This window comes from Pogona vitticeps, chromosome 4, assembly GCF_051106095.1.
Source record: "Pogona vitticeps strain Pit_001003342236 chromosome 4, PviZW2.1, whole genome shotgun sequence".
Lineage (NCBI taxonomy): Eukaryota > Metazoa > Chordata > Lepidosauria > Squamata > Agamidae > Pogona > Pogona vitticeps.
Window position 1 is genome coordinate 123,387,904 of NC_135786.1, and position 19,590 is coordinate 123,407,493.

General features: G+C 42.5%; 1 protein-coding gene across 23 annotated transcripts in view; it reads right to left on the minus strand.

The window, feature by feature from the left end:
• Positions 1-19,590, minus strand: part of PRRC2C (proline rich coiled-coil 2C) — a 126,100-nt gene that overhangs the window by 15,544 nt on the left and 90,966 nt on the right. For all 23 annotated transcript variants that reach the window (XM_020798528.3, XM_078392431.1, XM_078392425.1 and 20 more), the window contains 4 exons: positions 12,924-13,127; positions 12,482-12,594; positions 11,361-11,497; positions 8,201-8,435 (listed from right to left, as the gene is read on the minus strand). In XM_020798528.3, the coding sequence (XP_020654187.3) occupies positions 8,201-8,435; positions 11,361-11,497; positions 12,482-12,594; positions 12,924-13,127 (689 nt within the window). The remainder of the gene's footprint in view (positions 1-8,200; positions 8,436-11,360; positions 11,498-12,481; positions 12,595-12,923; positions 13,128-19,590) is intronic.

The window sequence follows — 19,590 nt, forward strand, 5'->3', positions numbered from 1 at the left end:
TAAAGAAACAGTGGTTACACAAGCTGGAGGGGGCAGAAAAAGGAAGCTGTCAATGGCTACAACCAGATTTCTGAGAAGGCAGACTGAGGAAAACCCTCAAGTGACCGCAAAAACCCTGCAGCAAGACTTGATGGCAACAGGCACCGAGGCTTCAGTTTGCACAGTAGGGCACATACTAAATGCAGAAGGTTTCCATACCAAAACTCCTAAGACGTGTACCATTACTGACTCAAAAGCACCAGAAACGTTGGCTCCAATATGCTCAAAATCATATAATTAAGCCACAGACATTTTGGGATTCTGTTCTGTGGAGCAGTGAAACAAAACTGGAACTTTTTGGCCTGATGGATCAGTGGTACGTCTGGTGGAAGAAGAATAAGGCATATACTGAAAAGAACACTCTGCCTACAGCTAACCATTGTGATGGCTCAGTGATGCTCAGTGATGCTTTGCATCCTCTGGCACTGGAAACTTGCAGTGCTTGGAAGGCAAGATGGATTCATTGAAGTATCAGGAAATCCTAGGAGAAAACGTCATGCCATCTGTGAGAAAGCTGAAGCTTGAGTGTCACTGGACCTTCCAACAGGGCAGTAATCCCAAGCATTCCTCAAATTCCATCAAGACTTGGTTGCAGAAGTAGTCCTGGAAGATTCTATAGTGGCCATCAGTCACCTGACTTGAACCACATAGAAAATCTCTGGTGAGATTTGAAGAAGGTGGCTGCAACACGTAAACCCAAGAATATTATTGAACTGGAGGTCACTGATCATGAGGAATGGGCTAAGATTCCCCAGGAACGCTGCCAGAAGCAGGTGTCTGGCTATGTGTCTCCTTTGCAGCAGGACATAACAGCAAAAAGAGGGGTTATTTACCTGTAACCATGGTTCTTTGAGTGGTCCTCTGTGAATCCACACAAATGGGTTATTCTGCACCTGCACAGAACCTCTTGGAAATTTCTAGAGCTTAGTGGGACATTCCCCCGTGGATCGCATGCTCCATCCCCCTGAAGTCCTCTCAGTTCCCAAAAAATACAGTGGTGCCCCGCATAGCGAGGTTGATCCGTTCCGGATTAACCCTCGCTATGTGAAAACATCGCTGAACGGATCAAGAAAACCCATTGGAACACATTAAACATCGTTTAATCTGTTCCAAATGGGCCGAAAACTCACAGTTCAGCGATGTTTTCCTATGGCCGGCAGCCATTTTCGCGCCCTCCCCTCGCTTACCGAGGGCGCAAAAACGCTTGCGCGCAGCCATTTTGGGGCTTCCGGCAGCCATTTTGGAGCCGCCGAACAGCTGATCCGCGGGTCGCAAAGCGAAGGTCGGTAAGCGAAACGCTTACCGACCTTCGCTATGTGAGTTTCGGCCATAGAGGCCATCGCTTTGTGATCGCAGTTGCGATCGAAAAAAAACCCTTGCTATGCGGATTCGTCGTTCTACGGTGCGCTCATTAAGCGAGGCACCGCTACACAGCTGTCAGAAAAGTAAATAGAGATGACAACGTGACGGACAGAGAGGAAGATGGGCGGGATGTGTGGATTCACAGAGGACCACTCAAAGAACCATGGTTACAGGTAAGTAACCCCTCTTTCTTCTTCATGGTCTCTGTGAATGCACATGAATGGGCGACTAGCAAGCTCACTTACCAGTTGGTGGGACATCACGTTAAGAGGGAGGTAAGAACAGCTCTGCCAAAGCCAGCTTCATTCTTTGCTCTGATGTCCAGATGATAGTGAGTCAAAAATGTCGAGGGTACAGACCATGTAGCTGCTTGACAGATGCTGGAGACATCTATACCACGAAGAAACGTGGTAGAAGTAGAAACAGCCCTGGTGAAATGGGCCTTAACAGTGTCTGGTGGTGGTTTCCTCACCAATTCATAAGCCGAGGTGACTGCCTGGACTATCCACCTTGATAAAGTCTGTGAGGAAGCTGGAGAGCCCTTGTGAGGACCGTGATAGCAGATAAAGAGGCGTGAAGATTTCCTAAAAGATTTTGTTCTGTCAACATACAAAGCGAGAGAGTGTCTAACATCTAGAGTGTGGAGCATGCGCTTGAGATCCGATGTTGGGGATGGAAAAAGAGAAGGGAGGACCAAAGGTTTGTTGGGATGGAATTCTGACACTACCTTAAGTAGAAAGGAGACATCTGGGTAGAGGGTAACCTTGTCAGGGTGAAACTGGAGATACGGTGAATCCGCTCTGAGAGCTGCTAACTCGCTAGCTTGCCTGCTTGATGTGATGGCAACGAGGAACAAAGTTTTGAGGGAAAGAAGTTTGAAATTGGTAGTGACAAGCGGTTCAAAGGGAGGGCGGGTATGAGCATTGAGGACCGTTTGTAGAGACCATTGCAGAAGTGGTGGATGTTGAGGAGGATGGGTATTTTGGAGGCCTTTAGGAAATGTCTTCATGGTAGAGTGAGAGAAAAGTCGAGCAGAATCAGAGTCCAGTGGTTGATGTGCTACAATAGTGGAAATGTACACCTTCAAGGTGGAATGGGATAGACCTAGATGAAAAAGATGGAGAAGGAATGTAAGGAGGGTCTCAAGGGAGATGAGTGTTGTTGAGAGTCCCTTAGAAGCAGCAAAAGTGGAAAATGTCTACCATTTATAGGGGTAAAGAAGTTGAGTGGAAGGCTTTCTAGCCATGTCAAGAACAGCTCCTATGGAAGATGAATTTTCCATGCGGTGAGGTTGAGGGACTCCAGGTACGGGTGGTAAATCCTGCCTTTGTTTTAAATTAGCAGGTGTGGGAGACGAGCGAGGTAAAAGAGGTCTGTCAACATCAGTTTCAGGTGGGTGAACCAAGTTTGCTGCGGCCACCAAGGGGCTATGAGGATGGCATTGGAGCGAAACTGGCAGAACCTGACCACTGTCCTTTGAATGAGAAGAATGGGAGGAAATAGGTATAGAAGACAGGTTCTCCAGTCAACCATGAAGGCATCTCCTAGGGAGTTCACGCCTCTCCCTGCTCTGGAACAATATTGGATGCATTTGGAGTTCTCGTGTGCGGCAAAGACATTGAGAGTAGGAGCATCTTAACGATCACAGATTTGGGCAAAACTCCAAAACTCATTTGTGGGTCTGAGTAGTGAGACGACTGAGGTAGTCTGCTAGAAAGTTGTCTTGAGTGGCAACATGGACCATAACAGGGAAGATGTGATGGGTGTAACACCACTTCCGGAGGTAAGACTGTTAGGTATAGAAAAGAGAGAGAGTGTGTGCCCCCTTGCTTGTTTACACAATAAACAAACAAGGTGTGTGTGTCGATCATCGGGTTGAATAGGAAAAGGTACCAGGCTTGAAGGGATCTCATTTTGAGTCAGACATGTTGGATAACTGATGTAGTTGAGGCCATGAGACCGAGAAGATGTTGGGTCCAATGCACCGAAACTGAGGCAAGGGGACAAAAAGACCATACTGCAGTTTTTAGCTTGGTTATTCGCTCTTGGGGCAGAAATGCCCTGACCACAGACGGGCGCCTATATAATCTTTGAGCCTATATAGCTTTGAGAGGGGTCTAGCCGAGATTTGGTGGCGTTGACCTTGAGCCCGAGGTCTGCTAACGTAGAGAGTGAAACAAGTGTCTCTCAAGTCGTCTTGGAAGAGTTTGATATGATTAACCAATCATCAATATAGGGGAAAACGGTTATGCTGTGTAGGTGGAGGTGTGCAAGGCAAATTGTGAAGGTCCATGGAACGGTAGAGAGGCTGAATGGAAGAGAACAGAACTGGTAGATGATGCCTTTGAAGCAGAAGCAGAGGTACCAGTGATGATGAGGATGGATGGAAATGTGAAAACAGGCATCCTGGAGGTCTATCACAACCAGTATCCTTGGGAAAGGAGAGGGATGATGGTATCGAGTGTAACCATCTAGAAATGTTTGGGCTGGATGTATGCGTTGAGGTGTCTGAGATTGAGGATGGGATGGAGACTTCCATCTCGCTTTGGAACTGTAAAGTAAAGGGAGTAAAAACTGTTATAAATATCGTGGTTTGGCATTCTGATAATGGCTTGCTTCTGAAGGAGGAGCAAGACTTCATCTTGAAGGGTTGGTGAGTATGGAGTGTGTTTGACATGACTGATGGGTGGAAGTTCTTCAAATCTGAGAAGACAGCCGTGACAAATGATAGACAGTACCCAATAGTCGTTTGTGATACGTGACCAAGAGCAGAAAAAAGGATGGAGATGGGTTTGAAAGGAAGAATGGAGACTGACCTTGGGCTTAAGAGAGTCAAAGATAATGTTTGCCCTTTTTTGAGGATGATGAAAGTGGAGTATGTGGAAGTGGAGGGTCCTGAAAAGAGTCTTTCAGGGAATTGAGTTTTGTATGGATGATACTGTTGTTGTTGATGCGGTTGCTGAAAGAAGGAGGCTCGATGCCATAGGGGGAGTTGACATTGATAGGGTTCTTGAGTAGAATAGGATTTGGCTGTCTTCCTGATTTTGTGGAGGTTGTCCATTACCTCATCAGTCTTTTTGTTGAATGGACCCACTCCATCAAAGGACACCTGCTGATTGAAGCCTAACTGCAGTAGTCATAGCCTTGGAGGTGGCATCTGTGGAGTGAAGAGCAGCTTTTCATTGTTGTTTTGCCTTGGTGAAGGCTTCTAGATGGATATTAAGAGCTTTGGTCTTGGAGTCCTCAGGAGCAGCTTGTAATATTGGGAGGATTTTATTCCAGAGTTGCCTGTGGTAGGCAACCATAGCAGCATGGTAGTTGGAGACCCTCATGATAAAGATGTTAAAGAGTAGAGACACCGACCCAGAACGTCTAACTTTCTGCCTTCACTATTTGTTGGAGCCACCAATGATATATTGCAAGCTTGGAATTGATTTGATTCGACAATGACTGAATTGGGTATCGGATGCTTTGCAAGAAAGGACGTATTTGAACCATGAGTTTTGTAATGGTTCTCCACTTGTCTGGGTATCTGGAGGGAGGACAGTGGTTTATCCCAAGGCTCTTTTACCAAATCAAGCATTGCTGATATGAAAGCTAGACTAAGTGGTGGGGTTTTATCCTGGTTGATGTCGTCAAATACCAGCTCTTGTTTTGGAGGCTGAGGCTGTTCGACTTCAAGCTCGAGGGATTTAGCCATGTGGAGTATAAGTTCAGAATAGGATGTAAAATCTTCAGAAGGTGAAGGAGGGCGATTATCCACCACATTGGAATTGGGAGTAGGCAGGTTGGAGGGTGACTCCTGAGAAATTTCTGAGGGGGAGTTGTGAGCCTCGGAAACAGCGGACTCGGAAGAGGGTGACTGTTGTTGAGGTCTAGATGTCGAGGTTTTGGATCTGGTAACCAGAAGAGTCAACAACCCTCTGTCAGTGTTAGGCAGAAGTCCCTTGTAAGTGGTAGTGACCTGAAGATACAAGATATGAAGGTGTGAGTGAGAAGTAGAAACCGGTACCAAAGATGTACAGGAGCGTTTGAAGGTAGGTTCCTCTGTTGGACACGAAGAAGTACGTTTGAGAGCTGATTTGGCATGTAAAGGAGCTGGAAGAGAAGACTGAAGTTTGGATGTATGAGCCCAATGTTGATGTTCGGGTGGAGATTGTAACAGAGAAGGCTCAGGTGGATAAGTGAATGCATACCGCACTCTCTTTGGTTCATCATAATAATACTGTCCAGTATGCGGGTCGGCACCATCTCTGTGATGCCGGTACCGGTTATACTCAGCATAATAAGGATTTTGGTAGTCTGCCTGAGAATGGTATTGAGAAGGCTCTTGGGGGTAGTAAAACTCCCGATGTGGAGGATCCTGGAAATCAGGTGAGAGATGCTCTTCAACGAATATTTGCGATGAGGAGACCGGTGTGGAGAAGACTCAGAGTTAGAAAACTGAACCATAACTGCCCGCCCTGAAGATGCAGGGCTAGAGTGGGCCGAGGCCGGGCTGGAGAGAATATCAGCCGCTGCAGAGCCAATACTAGATGACAGGCTCACCACTGAAGCTGGAGCCTGGTCAGGAGGCAGTGGGAGTGGATCTTCCACCTCCTAAAATGAGTCGGGAACCTCTATGGAAGACTCTTCAAAAATCGACGAAGGAAGGTTTGGCTGAGGTTGAGTAAGTTGAGTAGACTTTAGATGCTTTCTTAGTCTTTTTTGATCCACTCTTGTCCTTTTTCTTCTTAGGCGACTGGCCCCGAGACTGTGTCGAGGATATCTTCGATGCCCACTTCAATGAGGATTTAGACTGCTCCCTTGGTTTAGGAGTAGTAGTAGTTGGGCTTGACAAGGACCTAGGCTCGCCTCCTGTCTAGGGACAGGAGGCGAGGTAGGTTCCATCAAGCCGGTGGGTGGATTAAAGGATTTCTCCTAGAGAAAAGAGCGGAGACGCCGGAGATGGAGCTTAAGGGCTGGTTTGGTGAGTTTTTTACACTTCGGGCAGGAATGAGTTTGATGTTGCTCCCCTAGGCAAAAAAGACAGCGGTTGTGGCTGTCTGAAAGCGGGATCTTGTTCGCGCATAACACACACCGCTTAAATGGGCTAACATAAAAGGAGCGGGAAGATGGGGAGGTATGGGGGGGAATGAAAGCAGAGGGAGACAGGGGGAGAGGTTTTAGAACAAAAAGAACTCACAAGGGACCATCAAATCAAGAAGTGAAAAAAAAACTGAGAAGGCACAAAGAAGAAATAGCAATCACGATAAAAAGTTGCTCTAGTCGTCGAGATAGGTCTGACTTAAGCAGCGGTTAAAAGGAACTGAGAGGACTTCAGGTGGGCAGAGCATGCACTCCGTGAGGGAACGTCCCAGTAATCACGCCTTTAAGCCCTAGAAACCTCTGAGAGGTCCTGCACAGGTGCAGAATAACCCATTTGTGTGCATTCGCAGAGACCAGAAAAAGAAGGGTGCTCTCCTAAGTACTGAAGATGCTTATCATGAACGAGTTGAATAATTTTGAGACTGCAAAATTAATTAAAAGTTGATCTTTCCGTTGAATTTGGGGAAACCATTTGAAGCATTTGTTGTGTTGAGCTATTTCGGTTGCTTTTGCTTGACTTGTTCATTACAAACAGCTGAAAATCTGCAAATGTTGACAATAAACCTGATTTGTAATGGGGTTGAATAATTTTGATTACAACTGTACATAATCATGGACTCAGCAAATTTATACTTATTTAACTGTTTTTTATATTTGGGACAAACAACTGGATTTAGGCCTAAAGGTTTTCTAAATTAATCAGAATTAGTACATATGTTTACCAGAACAGCAGGACTGTTCCATATATGCACATAAAATTGTGTTCTGCATAAGTCTGTGTGCCAGCTCTCATTGCGTTAACTTTTTCTGCCATGTCTCAAGCAGGGCTACATCACTGGAAGAAGTAGGTGAAAGGAGAGCCATGGCCAGAACAGGGTCGAAGTTTCAAAGTGTCTGCAGTGGGCCTCCTCCAACAGTGGTGTCTTCATGGTTGTTTGGGCTTACTTGTGTGTGACAGGGCAATAGTAGTTGTGCTGTGTTATGGGCAAAGCAGGTATTAGGTTGCCATCATTTTAATTACCAACAATGCTGCCCCCTACAACAGAGGTATGGTAAATGGGATGCTATGTCAATGACAGTGAGAGTAATTAAAATGGTAGACGGCTCACAGTCCCAGCTTTCTGAAATGATGGGCCCTGGCAACTTTTTGAAGAAAACAGGTGCTGCTACCTGATTTGGGCTCATTCTTTTAGAGTTCAATAAACATGAAATAATATACAGAAGGAAACATACAGATAAGAAGAAACAGATCATTAAAAGGCACAGGATGTCACACAGGCTGGGAATGTTCTTTGCATAATGAAAGCATTGAGTCTCCTTGATGTAACACATTGCATAATCCAGCATCAGTAAGTCCCCAACTTCTGATGTTAAAGGGACTTTATATATGCTCCGAATTACATTACACAATGTGCATGCTGGCAGACCAACTGCTTCTTTTTACGTATTGCATTTATTTATTTATTTATTTATTTATTTATTTATTTATTTATTTATTTATTTATTTATTTATTTATTTATTTATTTATTCATTCATTCATTCATTCATTCATTCATTCATTCATTCATTGGATTTCTATCCCGCCCTTTTAGACAAAGTCTACTCCGGGCGTGTTCCATTAAACTGCCGAAGGCAGTGGTCCCCAAACTTTTAATCATTAATAATTTTGAACTCTTCAGTAAGGCTGCTAGGAATATCTGGCTCTCTGACCTGGAGCAGATGTGTATCAATAAGCTGGGAACCTCCAAGTCCTGAAGCTTGACTCAACTGATGCTCATACAGGATAGGAATAGGCTGGGTGTTGGATGTCTGTTGAAATGCAAGACTTGTTTGTGCCTTAGCAAGCTCTTGATGTTGCACTGCTGGGAAGTTGTGTAAGGCTGTGCCAGAAAGAACTACTGGTGATGGCTGAGACAGCCCACTCTGCATAAATGCTTGCTGGGATCTATAAAAAAATGACCAGAGTTAATCACTTTTTAAAACTTTGTTAAACCATAAGATACTGACTTTGTGATTGAAGTTACACTGTGTTGCAACAGGAAACAAAACAAGCTAGAGGTAGGAGTTATGAATGAATATTTTTACCCTACCTTTCTCCTGAAGGTGACTTACATCATTAAAAGACAGTAAGTAAAGCTAACAGTAAGTAAACAGATACAAAAAAGGATCAAACAAATACCACGCTAAAAGACAGTAAACAAAAGCAACACCAAAAACACGTTCAACCCCACTCGGGCAGCCAGTCATCGCGGAAAAAGCTTGCTTGAAGAGAAAGGTCTTCACTTGCTTATGGAATTACAGCAAAAATGGGCTGAGACTGGTCTCCTGTGGGAGTTACTGCTGTGGGAGCAACAACAGAGAAGGCCCTCTCTTGTGTCTGTAACAAGCACACCTGTGAAAGTGGGGGGACCAAGAGAAAGGCCTTTCCTGATTAATACCCGAGCATGCTCATAAAGGGAGAGGTGGCCCTTAGGATAGCTTGAGCCCAAGCCACTTAGGGCTTTATAGGCCAAAGCCAGCACTTTGAATTGTGCCTGGAAATGGACTGGGAGCCAGTGGAGCTGCTGTAACCAGGGGTGGGGTGGGGTTATGTGATCCCTGTGACCAGCCATAGTTAATCTGGGTGCTGCATTTTGGACCTGTTGATGTTTTTGAACACTTTCCAGAGGCACCCTCACATACAGTGTCTTACAGTAATCCAGCCAAGATACAACTGAGGTATGTGTGACCATGGCCACACAGGAACAGGTGCCAGGTCAAAACCTTCCTGTTCCAAATGGCTTTTAACTGAAATAACATAAAATGTGGGTCTGATGGCAAATTTTAGAATATATGTTTTAATTGCATTTAAATTATTTTGCCCTTTTATTTTGCCTTCTTATTGTATTTTAAATGCTGTAAGCCGCCCAGAGACCTTCGGGTAGTGTGGGCGACATATAAGTTAAATAAATAAATAAATAATCATATGCATACTGGTGACACCAAGCCCCAAAACTCCAGGCTACCTCTCCCAGAGGTTTCATTTAGATGTTAAATAATGTAGCACACAAAACAGAATCTTCCCCCAGTTAAAAGCTACTTCTAAGTTTTATTCTTCTTCTGGAAACCAATATATACCAGCAGCCATTCAGATTTTTCACTCTAAGATTCTTTCCCATTTGCTTTATGGTGTGCCTATATAGATACACTCTGTAAACCTGGCCATTGATCAAGTTGCAGCAACGTTTTTTCATAGAATACTAGGAGTTCCCAATTTAATTTGGCTTTCTACTATTTCTTTAGAATTCGGCATTCACCTCCCCTCCATAACTACCTGGTTACTAACATTTAAATTTTGGCTCCGTCTTTTCTTAAATTTGCACTCTGGACCCTTGTTATATGATTTACTGCGTGACTCCTATTCTTTTTCTTGGTTCTGGCTCTTGAAAAGAAACTTTTCTCTCTTGATTTATCCCTGGAATCTTTAGTAGACATGAGTCTCCCTAGGGCTTACTCCATAATTAAGGATAAGCTCTGCCATGCTGAATTCAATTACGTATTCAATAACCTTAATCCTGTACAGTGGAAACTCTACTTACGAACTTAATCCGTCCCAGAAGATGTTTGTTAGTTGAAACGTTCATAAGTAGAAGCAACATTTACCATACGAATGCAATGAAAACCGATTAATCCATTCCGGCTGTTTTTCGTTCTTATGTAGAAGTGCCGTTCGTACAGTTGAAGCATTAGTTCCCATAGGAACTAATGCAAAGATGGTTAATCCGTACTCTACCACTAGGGGGAGAATTTTTCTTCTTTTGACCTAAGATGAACTTGGGTCAAAAAAGGGGCAGGAAAGGAGGGAGGGAACAACTTCTAAACAGAACACCTTTAAAAACAAGCACTTTTTAAACAAAACCAAGCACCTTTTAGGTTAAAAAAGGGCAAGAGAACACCTTTTAAAGAGAACACCTTTAAAAACAAGCACCTTTTAAACAAAACCAAGCACTTTTTAGGTTAAAAAAGGGGCAGGAAAGGAGGGAGAGGGGAGGGAACACCTTCTAAAAAGAACACTTTTTAACCCAAGCACCTTTTAAACAAAACCAAGCACCTACAGTAAACTCCATTTTAAAGCCTGGCTGCATCAACAAGCACCGCAGCCCCTCACAAAATATTTTCTGATTTTAAAAGAGACAGACTTTGGAACCACATTTTAAACACAGACATTTTAAAACAAAAGACAGGTCACAGTACACAAACCCTATAAGCCACAGAATGCAAAAATAAATAAATAAATTTTACATTTTAAAATTATACAGTCTAATTTTCACATTTAATTTTAATTTAATATTAGTCTACTTTTCACATTTTAAATCCACACCGCAAGACCCATCAGCGCAGAGAAACATAACCCCCCACCTAGCCCTACCCCCCACCAAGCTGCAAAAAACCCTGTACAGTACAGTAAATACAGTGTACAGTATACTCTCACCCAGAACAGGCAGTTTCTGTTTTTTTAAAAAAAGTCAAAAATCCAAAAACAAAACAAAACAATACAGTCCATACAGTATAGTACCAGGCAGTCTGAGGATCCTCTCCCTACCCGCTTTCTAACCACTGGGATGAGCGAGGTAGCAGACAAGCAGCCTCTTCGCTGGCCAACAGTTAACAGAAAATTCAAATTTTGCATTTTCCCTGCCTCCCCCCGCATTTTTTCTTTCATAACTCGAAACTCCGTTTGCAAGTCCAAGCAATATTTTGTTAACCGGGCTTTTCATACCTCAAAAATTTCGCAACTAGGGACATTCGTAATTCGAGGTACCACTGTATTTAAGAGAACTAATATAACTTTGGATTACACATTTTGCTTTCTTTCTGTCCCGATACCTACCTATAGGGCTGCAATGGAGAATTAAACAATTCCTGAGCCTGAGAGACAGCAGGTGCTCCGCCTAAGCTCAACTGGGCTTGATGCTGCCCTTGCAAAGGTGCATAAATAGGGATTGGTATCTGCTGAACTGAAGCAGGCTGTAAGAGAGAGAGAGAAATTATTTAAACATGCAAGTAGTAATTCAACATAAGAAGCTACTTCATGATGATTCAATCTAGTCAGTCTACCCTTCTGTGGTTGACTTCCAAAGTCTTGGGCAAAAAGACACCTTTTCTAACTCTGCTACTTGAAATATTTTGACTAGTGTTAGTGTAGTGTGGACCTGGGATGTTTTTGCATGTAAAACAAGCACTAAAGCACTGGCCCTAGATCCCCCTTACCAAATCCCCAGATATGCACAGCACCAGATACCAAAATGATTAAAAGAATGAGAGGTACCTACAATGAGCCTTTACTTTACATTGGAATAGTAACCCAATTTCTCTGCCAGCTAACAAGCATAATCTTGCAGAGAGAGAAATGCCTTTCTCTTTCAATATACGGTACTATTAAATATGCTCTACAATGAGCTACTAGTTATGAGTACAAACTATTGGTTTAGTTTGGAAGAAACATTCAAAATAGGGAATTGAACCCTGGCTTGGAATGTAAGTCAAGTTTTTCAATTCTATTTAAAGAGAAACATGCTGTCCTTATATCAGAGATGGAGAACCTTTATCACCACCAAGGGTGTTATGTCCCTTGGAAAATTTTTCAAAGACTGAATGAAAATAGTGGGTCGGGTCAAAACCTCACCTAGTACTCTCAAGATTCCAGGGTATGTATATGTTGGGGGAGATTAGTTAAGATCATTATTACCCCTCTCCACTCTCTTTTTCACAAGTCTGTAGATGAGTCAGGTATTCACAACCCCCATCCATTCACATACATAATGATGTGTCATTATATATGTATAATTCAACTTGGATGACATGCTCACATTACCATCTAGTATAGTTCTAAATATTTGTATATGAGAAGGGTACAGAAAAGGTTTCATGGCTGGGGAGAAGACATAGAAGAAGCACCTGCAGGCAACATCTGGCAGGCAGACCACTGGTTCTCCAAACCCGCTCACGTACCTGTGACAGACCTGCTTGAAATCCTTGCGGTTGTGCCAGTGAAGGAGGAGCCAAACGTGCATGCTGAGTGTTGAACAGATGGCTTGTATCCATATAGAAAGCTGGAATCTGAGCTACATAGTCATAAGGAAAAATAAGAAGAAGTGAAGAGGTCTAAGTTGATCAGAAAGAACGCCATGTTGATCTGCCTTAGCTGCCAAGCATATGAAGGGAGAGGTAATTCAAAAACAGAAAAAAGACTTCACTTTTAGAGAAGTCTCTATACTTCAGTTTAAAAACTACATATAACCTCTTATACACAACAATACATCAATTCTACAGACAGAAAAGAATAAACTGCAAGGATGTATAAACAAAAGTGTATGAATTTTAAGATACAATAACTTTAAATTCAGTCACATCTACCTAAGAAAATGTGAACAAACTGCTGCCACCATATTACCTGCTGCTGACTGAGAAACATAGACCTGTGGACTCTGCTGTTGCTGAGCAACGAGTGACGGCATACAGCTTAGCTGGGAGAAATGACCCGCAGATGCCAAATTACTTGTTTGTAATTGTTGTGGTTTCACTTTACAGATGTTAGGTGGGTCAGAGGTGGTGGTGGTTTTTGTACTCAGCGAAGAGGTGGTGTAAGTTCCAGCTCCTGAGATTATAAACAACAAAGCAATTATTCAGTTGTTACTCATGCCATCATGTTTTCATAAATTAATCATATGTTTAAAGGAAAGGAAGTAAAATTCAGCGCTTAGACAGTTAGTGGTGCCCTGCTACACGATTACTTCGCAGAACGACAAAACCACAGGATGGTGACTTTTTTCCGATCACTATAGCGAATGAATGAATGTTGGAACAATGTTTCCAATGGGGTTTTTCGCAGGACGTGGAATAGGTCCGTGCTTCGCGAACCGTTTGTTCGCAATACGATTTTTACGACATTGCAAAATGGCTTCCCGCTGTTTTCCGACCCATGCTTCGGAAGACAGCCATTAAAAACAGCTGATCGGCGCTCAGAAAATAGCTTCCATATGGAGGATCTCTGCTGGACAATGAGGTAATTTCCCCATTGGAACACATTAACTGGTTTTCAATGCATTCCAATGGGGATTTCTTTTTTCGTGTGACGACAATTTCGCTGTACGGCGATTTCAGTGGAACGAATTATCGTCATCATATGGGGCACCACTGTACTTCTAAAGAGCAATTCGTTCCCATTATTCTTGCACTGCTATAATTTTTTTGGCTATTCTTTGCAATGTTTTAGAAGTAGCCTGCCATATTACACAGAACTGTCCATTACTTTTTCATAATTTGTAATTATTTCCATGTCTGAATGGAAACAAATCTTTAGGACTGATAAAGAGTATCATAGAAAACTGCTAGCAAAACCCATCTAAAATAAAATAGAAAATGCTACCCACTGTATCAATGAAATGGCGTCACTGAATGAAGTGCTTTTGAAATGCAACTTTTCTTGTGGTCTCCTTTATCACTTCTCCTGCTAACCTGTTACTTCCAAGATAAGCTGTTGTTATAGCAGCACTTTTTACCTTACTTTCAAAGGCTATTTGCTAAAAGTAGGGCAAGAGATTACTTATTCCTCTATGTGCTAGCACAATGGTGACAAGGGCACCATATATCACTGATGTGAGTTTCCTAGAAAACTGTGAACTGGACATTTTTCTCATAGCATAAATAGAGTATGATTTAACTTAGTGCATTTATTTGATTAATATTTACTAAATGAATCTTTCAAAATGGCTTAACACAGTGGTTCTTAACCTGGGTGATATCACCCCTCCAGGGAGTGATTTCATTTTTCAGAGGGGCGATGGAACAAAAAGGGGTGACGCGGGGGTGAAGGAACAGTAGGAAGGTGATGGAGCCTCCGTGCCACCATTGAGGAAGTTATCATCACCCCCTCCCCATGCCGCCGGATGCAGAGCAGCTGATGCTGACAGTGGATGTGGTGCCACCGCCAGCGCTGTAGCCATTGAAGAAGTTATCATTGCCCCCCTCCCTGCTGCGCCGCTGCCATGGGAAGGGGGTCGATGATAACTTCCTCAATGGCTTAAGGGGGCATTTCTTTCAAAAAGGTTAAGAACCACTGGCTTAACAGCCTGTAAGTACTTCAGTCAAGACACATTAGGAAATAACATAATTGCCTTTAAAACTTCTTTAGAAATTTTATTCATTCATTCATTAACCATTAGTGCAGAAGCAGTATTCTGGGTGGATTACAAGGCAGAACATGTATTCAAACACGCAAATGAACAAAAAATTACAAACAGTTTAAAACCAAACAGCACCAGAGACAATTTTTCAAATTTTTCAGGCCTCCCTGAAAAGCAGTGTTTTAACTTGCCTCCTAAATAATAGCAGGGAGGGAACTAGACATAGCTCCTCTGGGATCCAATTTCATAAAATCAGTGCCACCACATAAGCTCTGCCTCTTATAGATGTCTTGAGGGCCTCCCTCAGGATGGCTACATGGAGGAGCCTAGTCTGGGAAGATCTGGTGGGTCAGGCAGATGTTTAAATTTAAAAGGAAAAGGCACTGAAAATAGCTGACCCACTTATTCTAACACACCCACTGAGCTGTGCACATCATTCTGCCATTTATCTACTTCCAACTTTATTTTACTTTACTGATATTCTGTGCCAATATTAAGTCTCTAATTGATTGATCTGGAAACAATATTTATGGATATAATATTAAGGAGTTGTTTAGGATAGAGGTGAATGAAAACAGACCTGGACCTACAGGTAGACCCCTGGATGATCTGAAGTCACAGTATTGTTATTAGAATAATAATAGGAACAACAGTTATACTGGTGAAATGAAGGAACAAAGCAAAGTCTTTTGAACAAAAGGACTCTGGATATTTCTGGGTTTGGATTTTTTAAAATTTAATTGTATGTATTTTGGGCACCTAGTTCAGATAGAATTTGGATTTCTACTAAAACAATAAAAAACCATCCAGCCCACTTGAGCTCTGCCCACTCTTAGTTTAGGACTTTTTTCATGGCAGCATTTCCCATAGCTGAGGTAGCACAATACCTGTTTCGAGTAACAGCAACTGGCCTCATCAATTTATTCACTTGGAGCATTCTAGGCTACCTTTCCTGACCAAATTCTCTCTAAGACTGCATATGGTTATAAACTAGAAAACTAAACAGTATTACTGCAATGGGTAAAACAATAATATTTCTCGGTTTTATGTTCTAACAGAGGCACCATAAAATTATTAAAAAGTACAACGAAGATGGAAGTCAACATCATATTCAAAAGAATCAAATCAATTAAAAGCCACTGGATGCAACAGGTTTTCAAGGTCTTCTTAGAATACTAAAAAACAGAAGCAAAGAAAAGTGTGCTTATATATCATCCATAGCACTTAAAGCACTCTCTGGGCAGTTTACAATTTCATTATGCATGCTACACTAAGACTACAAGAGCCTATCACACACTCCTTGGAACAGTTTCACCGTACAGTGGCCACTGCAACTCTGGACTACAAGATCAATTATCAGGGATTATAAGGGTTATAGTCTAAAATATCTGGAGGACTAGATTCTGAACTTTATAACATGATGGATCAAAACCAGAATAGGGATCAAGCAACATAATGAGAACCACTGCAGCTGCTATTGAATTGGTGTAGGATGACCACACAGACCCAATAAACATTTATACCAATCCTCAAGTGTTCAGGTCAACTCCAAAGGAAATGCAACAAAGTATGCATTGCCACTGTCTACTGTGGAACACAGGGCCTGAAAAATCCACTCATCCACTCGTCTGTGACGAGTGAAAAAAAAAAAACGCTGCTTGATGAACCACAGCTCCCTCCCCTTCCTCCTTACCCTCAGTCAGTCTCTCTCTCTCTCTGATCCTGCAGTCCTCCCTCCCCCTTCCCACTGCAAAAGGAAAAAAAGCTCTCTTCTCCAGAGAAGAGAGTTTGAGCGGCACATAGATATACAGCTCTGCTGGAAAATATAGAGTAGTCCGATGCTGGAGAATATGGAGATTCCCTGCTCCCAATTTCAACTGAACGACCTGGCTCCTTAAGAGGCTGGGCACTTTTGCTTTCAGTTTAATTTTTGCTGGAAACATTCAAAAGAAAGGCATTCAAAATACAAGCTTCATGACCCCATAGGCATGGTGCCTCGACTTACGAACGTCCCTACTTACGAACATTTTGACTTATAAACAGCTCTGTTCGCAAAATTCTGCTTTGACTTGCGAACGGAGCTTCAACTTACGAACAAAACACAGGGGAGGCGGAGAAAGCGTGAAATTCGAACTTTCTGTTAACCGTTGGCCAGCGAAGAGGCTGCTTGTCTGCTACCTTGCTTGTCCCAGCGGTTAAGTGAGTGGATATGGAGAGAGACTTTGGACTGCTTGTTATTACCTGGTACAGTACTGCCTGGTACTGTACTGTATGGACTGTATTTTTTTGGCTTTTAATTTTTTTATATTTGGCTTTCTTTTTTAAAACAGAGAGACTGCCTGTTCTGGGTGGATACATTGTATTTACTGTACAGGGGTTTTTTGCAGCTTGGTGGGGGGGGCTATGTTTCTGTGCTCTGATCGGTCTTGCAGTGTGAATTTAAAATGTGAAAAGTAGACTGTAATATTAAATTAAAATTAAATGTGAAAATTAGACTGTACAGCAATTTTAAAATGTAAAATTTATTTATTTATTTTTGCATTCTGTGGCTTATAGGGTTTGTGTACTGTGACCCCTCTTTTGTTTTAAAATGTGTGGGTTTAAAATGTGGCTCCAAAGTCTTTTTTTTAAATCAGAAAATATTCTGTGAGTGGCTATGCTGGCTGTTGATGCAGGCAGGCTGTAAAATGCAGGTTAGACTGAAGTCTCCCCCCCCCCCAATTGTCTTTTCTCTCTCTCTCTCTCTGCTCTCTTTTTGTGCTGAGGGGGTCTGTTCGCTGGAATAATGGTTGCTGGTTGTTGATGCAGGTAAGCTGTAAAATGCAGTTTAGACTCCGAAGTCTTTTTTTCTTAAATTTAGAAAATATTCTGTGAGGGTTTGTGCTGGCTGGTTTGCTCTAAAATGCAGTTTAGACTCAAATGCATTTTGTTTAAAATGTGTTTTAGACTCTCCCCCCTCTTGTCTTCTCTCTTTTTGTGCTTAAAAGCACAAACCTTTGTCTGAGGGGTCTGTGTGCCCCAGTGAGGACCTTCTTTCTTTCTTTCCTCTTTTGCCCATTGTTCCCTCCCTCCCTCCTTTCCTGCCCTTTTTTAAAACCCAAGTTCACCTTAGGTTAAAAAAAAAATTCTCCCCCTAGTGGTAGAGGACGGATTAACCGGTTTTGCATTAGTTGCTATGGGAACTAATGCTGCAACTTACAAACTGTGCCTCTACATAAGAACAAAAAACAGCCGGAATGGATTAATCGGGTTTACTTTCAATGCACTCCTATGGGAAATGCTGATTTGACTTACAAACATTTCGTTTTAAAAACACCATTCCGGAAGGGATTAAGATTGTAAGTCAAGGCACCACTGTAAAGCAAACCGTCTGAGGGAACATTTATTTTGGGTTTGTATGCATTGTTACGTAGAAAGTGCCTAGTGTGTGCATGTGTCTGGTCTCTGGGTGTCTGTGAATTTCGTTGTATGGGTATACTGTGTATATACTTACAATGACAATAAATTATTATTATTATTAAATTTAAACATAAATTGTAAGGCTATAGTCTGGTCATGCTGACTGGTGAAATTTTTGACTGACTGGTGAGACATTCTAAATTTTTTCAAGCCCCGACTATATGTTTAATATAATCTCTATGTTGATGACACCTAGTATATGAGACAAGTGGGAAGAAAGCACTCTTAGCTATCACCACCAGAAAAGGTCCCAAAGAATCTCCAGAGTACAGTGGGGTCTTGACTTAAGAACGGCTCGAGTTAAGAACATTTTGACTTAAGAACCACTCTCATAGGAAAATATTGACTTGACTTACATACTTAGATTTAAGAACTGAAAAAAACCCGTGGGAGGCAGGGAAAGTGCAAAATTTGAACTTTCAGTTAACTGTTGGCCAGTGAAAAGGGTGCCTGTCTGCTTCCTCACTCCTCCCAGCGTTTAGAGAGTGGATTAGGAGTCTTCAGACTGCCTGGTACTGCCTGGACTGTATTTTCCCTGCCTTCCCTGAACCTTTCTTGACCTAAGAAAAAAAAGAAACAAAATATCCCCCTCTAGTGGTCGAAGGCAGAACAGCAGCTTCCCATTAGTTTCTATGGACGGAAAAGAGCAGATACGGATCAAATGGTTTTCAATGCATTCCTATGGGAAATGCAGATTTGACCTGAGAACATTTTGACTTGAGAACCGCCTTCCAATACAGATTAAGTTCTCAAGTCAAGACCCCACTGTACAAAACTGGCAATTTACAGGAAAGGCATCCAGAACCAAATATACTCCTCAACTCAAAATCACATTATTTCCCTATCCATAAAAGTGCCAATTTGTCTGGATTAAGCTTCATCTTGTTTTCCTGTTTTCAGTGACCTGTAAGTATACAATTCCAAAACCATTCCCAGTAGCCACTTCAAGAATTCCATAACCTCTCTTAAAAGAAAAACAAAAGGTAAAGTTGCCTGCCTAAGAAAAGCAACAGCCCATGCTCTTAAATGCACTCATCTCTGTTGAAATTATGGTACGTAAATTATTTGAGAAGAGAGTTACTGTATTTGCCAGCGTATAAGGCGACTGGGCGTATAAGACGACCCCCCAACATTTCCACTCAAAATATAGTTTGTTATATACTCGCCGTATAAGACTACCCCCTCTTCCACACACTTTCCACACACCAAATAAAAGGTGCTATTCATTGTCACCATTGTATGGCCACAGCGCGACCGCAGTACCTCCGGCCTGCTCCTGCATATCCCTGTGACCCCTGTGACAAGGGGTGGGCCGGAGCACCACTGCTTCCTGCCGAGCAGAACAGGCCGGTCACGTCGAAAAGGCTGGCACCCCTGTTTCGCTGCTGATGCTCGCCGCGGCCACGCTGGATACCGCACGATACTGGGCAGTATGTAGAATGAGGTGGGTGGGCATCGGGAGGCTACTATGGGCAC